The 6,480-nt window shown below is 41.5% G+C and overlaps 1 protein-coding gene across 1 annotated transcript; it reads left to right on the top strand.

Moving 5' to 3' along the window:
- The first annotated feature begins 2,553 nt into the window (after nucleotides 1-2,553).
- On the top strand, nucleotides 2,554-3,779 carry LOC117082266 (heterogeneous nuclear ribonucleoprotein A3-like). Its single transcript, XM_033208891.1, is given in 3 exon segments — nucleotides 2,554-3,019; nucleotides 3,022-3,324; nucleotides 3,327-3,779. Coding segments are annotated over 3 exon segments (1,197 nt in total). The 3' UTR covers nucleotides 3,755-3,779.
- Nucleotides 3,780-6,480: the final 2,701 nt, after the last annotated feature.

Genomic DNA, 6,480 nt, shown 5'->3' on the forward strand with positions numbered 1-6,480 from the left:
CAGTGATGGCTGCCTTTAGCATCGCTACATCCTCTATCCTAGAGAATTTCAGTGCCTGTGCACCTGGGCCTGGGCCACACTAACCCTCGGGATTCCCACCATTCCCCTCCCTACCCTCTGCCACCAGCAATATCTCTCACATCTGATAGTTATTTCTTCCTCTGGATGTGACAAGTGCTATCTCAGAAATCAGACGGCAATATGTTCATGGCTAATAAGCCACTAGCAGCAGTGGGTATGCAGGACCCCAGGCACTTTCCACTCTGGGCTACCTCGGAGACAGGGTGTTGCACAGTGGTTTGGGATGGGTCAGAACCAGAGTCTTCTCATTCCATCCTTCCTCACCCCCAGAGCATAAAGTAGCCCTATTCCTAAATGCAATGCTCTTTCAAACACCAGCTGCACACAATCGAAAATAGCCTGAGAAAGCCTGTTGTACCAGCGTTCACACCTGCCTATTTAGAGTGGGATGAAGAGGCAATGACACCTGCTCCCAGCTGGCCCTGAGGCTGGATGCAGCACAGACTGAGCCAGTGTCCTCACCCCCAAAGAGGAGGCTTCCTCCAGCCTCACAGACACCTGAATTCTCTGGCACTTTCCATCCCACACACTGTTCATGGTCCATCCACTCTCCTTTTTATTCCCAGAATGATAACTCCAGAACAAAGGAGAGAGTCCATGGACAGCTTTGTGTTGATGCACATAAGTAAATGGGAGGTGGGGAGGACAAGTGGCATGAGGAGGGAGAATCTGCCTGGGAGAGGAACACGGAGTCCTTCCCCTGGGCAGGGAGGTCAGCAGTGATGGTGACACAGTGGGGGCCCAAGTGTGCCCTGAGGGTAAATTCCCCATGGAGCACACCAACAGTTGCTGACCTACATGTAAAAGTTTGCTCTTTGATTCCTTTGCTAGGGCTTCACTCGGGCACACAACTTCATGTTTGCTATTTGTTTTTTGTTTGTTTGATTGTTTGTTTTTTGAGAAGGAGTCTCGCTCTGTCGCTCAGGCTGGAGTGCAGTGGCACGATCTTGGCTCATTACAAGTTCTGCTTCCTGGGTTCATGCCGCTCGCCTGCCTCAGCCTCCCAAGTAGCTGGGACTACAGGCGCCCGCCACCACGCCCGGCTAATTTTTTTTTTTCAGTAGAGACCGGGTTTCACCGTGTTAGCCAGGATGGTCTCAATCTCCTGACCTTGTGATCCGCCCACCTCAGACTTCCAAAGTGCCAGGATTACAGGCATGAGCCACCGTGCCCAGCCCGCTGATACTTGTTGTATAATCAACTAATGACAAAAGAGTGCAGAGGCATGATGAGTGTTACATCTGCCAACTGCTGGATTGTCTGAATAGATTCTCAAGCGACCATCTGAGGGCCACTCAGAAGTTTCAGTAGTGCCAGAAGGTCTTGACCTATTATTTTTAAACCAAGTAATTCTTAGGTTTTTTAAAATAATTCAAACTAGGAAAAAAACAAGTCCTGGATAATCATTTTGTAGCAGCATCACTGCCAAGCCATTTGCAATGACAACTTCCCAGAAGCTCTTATCTGCCCCCAAATTATTCTTATCTGCCCAAAAGTAAAGAAAGTTTCAATTCAGCAAGTCAGAGCAATTCACAGAGAAGAAGCAATGCCCTGACCTCTGGCATAGAAAACTAGAAGTTGATCCTTCTCCATTTCTTCTGTTAACCAAGATTCTCTTGGCGTTTAATTTTACAAGGGCCACAAACAACTCCAGGGATCTCGATGCAATCCTGCTTCTGGACGGGACAGAGAAGGCATCAGCTGCACAGAGGAGAAAATCACAGCTGTCCTTTCATTCTGTTCAAGCACACATGAAGCTCCTTCTAGATTCATCCACTGCGTGCCAAACACCTGGGACAGTCAGAGAAGAATAAGAATGATGCCAGCCTTCTAAGAGCTGGCAGAACAGTGAGAGGGCAGGCTCAAGACATGGCACAGTCAAACACAGACAGAAAGCTATGGTATCTCAGAGGAAGATGGCGAGATCTGGAAAGCTCCCAGAGAAGACGGGACTGGAGCTGGGCTGCTTAGCACTGAAATAGTGGATTTGGGGAGAATATTTGCATGCAAGTAAAATATGCAAAACATGTTCAAAGAATAACCAAATGTGGTAGAAATGTGGAGTGAGAAATATTGAAATGTCCACAGCTCAGGAAAAAATGTTTTCCAGCCAGCATCCCTGACCCTCCTCCCATTCCCAGGTCTAGGGCATCTAGAGCACCAAAATTACCAGCAACTCTCATCTTCCCTGGCTCCTCCTTACTTCACTTTTGATCCAAAAGTACATACCAGCCTCATCTCACCATTTAAAAAGCCATTTTCAGGCCCATGTCAGTGGCTCGATTGAGATACTGCAAGATAATGTGGTTTTTCCTGAAGTCAGAACAAGTTATCAAGTAAGTTCAGAGTAAGTCCTGAACTGCAGAGGGAAAGTGTGCTGATCCAGACAGAGTTGTCTAAATGAAAATGCTGGTCACCTTCCTCTGGGTCCCATATTGAACTCGAGTTGGAAGAGGTGAGTCCTGTCTCAAAATGGAGGTCAAACCGGGCCCGGTCGCCCCCAGCCCGACTCGCGGCCAGGGGAAGGAGGGCCGTGATCCAAAGGAACCAGAGCAGTTGAGAAAACGGTTTATTGGTGGTCTGAGCTTTGAAACTACAGAAGATAGTTTAAGAGAACATTTTGAGAAATGGGGCACACTCACAGATTGTGTGGTAATGAGAGACTCCCAAACAAAACGTTCCAGGGGATTTGGTTTTGTGACTTATTCTTGTGTTAAAGAGGTGGATGCAGCAATGTGTGCTCGACCACACAAGGTTGATGGGCCTGTAGTGGAACCAAAGAGAGCTGTTTCTAGAGAGGATTCTGTAAAGCCTGGTGCCCATCTAACAGTGAAGAACGTTTTTGTTGCTGGTATTAAAGAAAATACAGAAGAATACAGTTTGACATACTACTTTGAAAAGTATGGCAAGATTGAAACCATAGAAGTTATAGAAGACAGAGTGGAAAAAAGAGAGGATTTGCTTTTGTAACTTTTAATGATCATGATACAGCTGATAAAATTGTTGTTCAGAAATACCACACTATTAATGGGCGTAATTGTGAAGTGAAAAAGGCCCTTTCTAAACAAGAGATGCAATCAGCTGGATCACAGAGGGGTCGTGGAGGTGGATCTGGCAATTTTATGGGTCACGGAGGAAACTTTGGAAGTGGTGGAGGTAATTTGGGCCGTGGTGGAAACTTTGGTGGAAGAGGAGGCTGTGGTGGTGGAGGTGGTGGCAGCAGAGGTAGTTATGGAGGAGGTGATGTGGATATAATGGATTTGGAGGTAATGGTGGCAACTATGGCAGTGGTCCTGTTTATAGTAGTAGAGGGGCCTATGGTGGTAGTGGACCAGGATATGGAAACCAAGGTGGTGGAGGATATGATGGTTACCATGAAGGAGGAAATGTTGGCGGTGGGAGCTATGGTGGTGGTGGGAACTATAATGATTTTGGAAATTATAGTGGACAACAGCAATCAAATTATGGACCCATGAACGGGGGTAGTTTTCGTGGAAGAAGCTCAGGCAGTCCCTATGGTGGTGGTTATAAATCTGGTGGTGGAAGTGGTGGATATGGTAGCAGGAGGTTCTTAAAACACCAGAAAAGGGCTACAACTCTTAGAAGGAGAGAGAGCGAGGAGTTGTCAGGAAAGCTGCAGGTTACTTTGAGACAGTTGCCCGAAATGCATTAGAGGAATTGTAGAAATCTGCCATAGAAGGAACAATGATCCATAGTCAGAAAAGTTACTGCAGCTTAAACAGGAAACCCTTCTTGTTCAGGACTATCATAGCCACAGTTTGCACAAAGTGCAGCTATTGATTAATGCAATGTAGCGTCAATTAGATGTACATTCCAGAGGTCTTTCTGTTGTGGCTTTGTCTTTTTCTTTTTCTTTTCATTACATCAGGTATATTGCCCTGTAAATTGTGGTAGTGGTACCAGAAATAAAAAATTAAGGAATTTTTAACTTTTCATTACTTGTTTAGTTCAGTTTTTCTACATTTTAATACAGAAACTTTAACAAATTGCAGTTTTGAAGGTGTTTCCTTGTGAGTTAACAAGTAACAAAGATCATTGTTAATCACTATTTTGTATGAATTTTGCTAAAGTTAACTGTAAAGAGACAACTGCTGACTTGCAGTTTAAGGGGAATCTATTCTCCCCATTTCCAAACCATGGTATGAATGGGCGCTGACATGTGGAGAGAATAGATAATTTGTGTGTTTGCAATGTGTGTTTTAGATAAATAGGATTGGGTATTTAAATTAGCATTTGTGAATTTAACAGCATTAAGATTACCTTCAAATGAAAAAAATCTCAAAATTTCTAATTGGTTTTTGTGCATTTTCATTTAAAATGTAATCATATGATTTTAGTGTGTTAGACTTGCTGAGTCCTAGCTGTGTTTAGAACATCTCCATCTACATTTACCTTGGTCAAATTTGAACTGCTGCCACAGGTTTTGGGTGTAAAGAATGTTTCTGCCCTCCATTTAAATTCTGAAAAGGGATAGTGGATGTTTTCCCTCTCCTGTGTTAGAAACCATTCTTAACAGCTTTTCAAAATATGGAACCATTAAGCCTGCTATATCTGAGCAAATTAGTGGGTACCTTTTTTTCTTTTTTAAAGCACACGAGGCCTATAAGTCTTGAGTTATTTTCCTTAATTTAAAAATTTTTTGATACAAGTTTTCAGAGCAAGAGAATAAAAACCACACGTTATTAAACCCCTAACTGGCTGGCATGCTTTCCTGTTTGTACTCTATACATTTTGCTGAATGAAACCAAGGATGGTTTAGGTATAATTGTCCAAAATAACCTAACTGCAGCAGAAATGTAGCACAGTTGCTTAGTACAGGCTTCTCACTTCCTACAGACCTGAATTCAAATTTGGATAGTCTGAGTTCTTAAATTCCCAAATAACACATTGTTATTTATTGTGTATATTTCAACATAAATCATATTGTTACCAAGGAAGCCCCTGGTTGAGAAGAGTTTTGGATAATAAGGTTATACCAATGTCTACTGTGCTTACAATTTCATTCGAGCCCTGAGTATGTGCCCTGCTGTTACTCTTTCTTTGGTAGCTGAAGGTTGAATTCAATTCTTTCTTTTTGCTTTAAGAAGTACTAGGCAAACAAGCAATAAAAAGGGGAATGGGGCATGCTAGTGTTTGAATATGCTCTCTTGTTTCTCTAATTCTGTGCCTCTGTGCGTTAATATTTGAATGTATGCAATGCCAGCACGGAAATTGGCCTTCACACATACTGCAGTTTTCTAGAAACACTCACAAACCAATAAATGTAACAGACATTCCATTTTTTAATGGGCATATATGTGAAAAACAGTGTAGAAAATAGGCTAATATTAGAAAATGGTTAAGTCCTTAATAACTTCAAGTGTAGTTATATAACTGTAGTTATATATATATTTAAATGAAAATGCACAAAAACCAATTAGAAATTTTGAGATTTTTTTCATTTGAAGGTAATCTTAATGCTGTTAAATTCACAAATGCTAATTTAAATACCCAATCCTATTTATCTAAAACACACATTGCAAACACACAATTATCTATTCTCTCCACATGTCAGCGCCCATTCATACCATGGTTTGGAAATGGGGAGAATAGATTCCCCTTAAACTGCAAGTCAGCAGTTGTCTCTTTACAGTTAACTTTAGCAAAATTCATACAAAATAGTGATTAACAATGATCTTTGTTACTTGTTAACTCACAAGGAAACACCTTCAAAACTGCAATTTGTTAAAGTTTCTGTATTAAAATGTAGAAAAACTGAACTAAACAAGTAATGAAAAGTTAAAAATTCCTTAATTTTTTATTTCTGGTACCACTACCACAATTTACAGGGCAATATACCTGATGTAATGAAAAGAAAAAGAAAAAGACAAAGCCACAACAGAAAGACCTCTGGAATGTACATCTAATTGACGCTACATTGCATTAATCAATAGCTGCACTTTGTGCAAACTGTGGCTATGATAGTCCTGAACAAGAAGGGTTTCCTGTTATATAATGGACACTGTCAATGTTCATTACTTAAACCTGGCTACCTGGTCAAAATAATGCTTGGAAAATATTAAAATTGAGCTAAATTGTCTCAGGTTCTTTTATTCATATAAATAAAGTTTAAAGGAATGGGGGAGATTAAAAAAAAAAACGCTGGCCAGAGGCCCTCAAGATCCTACATGGGCGTTTCAGAAAGGCGGAAGGATTGCGATGGGGCTCTTACACCTGGAACAGCTCTCCTAAGAGCTCCACTCCGGTGAGGCAAGCATGATGAAAAGATTACTATAATTCATTCCTTTTTTTAAGTAAAGCAAACACATTAAAATAAGTTCTACATAATTCACAACAAAACAGAATTGCTGGGATAGAGATGCATGTGGACATGGTATT

This window comes from Trachypithecus francoisi, unplaced genomic scaffold (genome assembly GCF_009764315.1).
Source record: "Trachypithecus francoisi isolate TF-2019V2 unplaced genomic scaffold, Tfra_2.0 Lachesis_group9, whole genome shotgun sequence".
NCBI lineage: Eukaryota > Metazoa > Chordata > Mammalia > Primates > Cercopithecidae > Trachypithecus > Trachypithecus francoisi.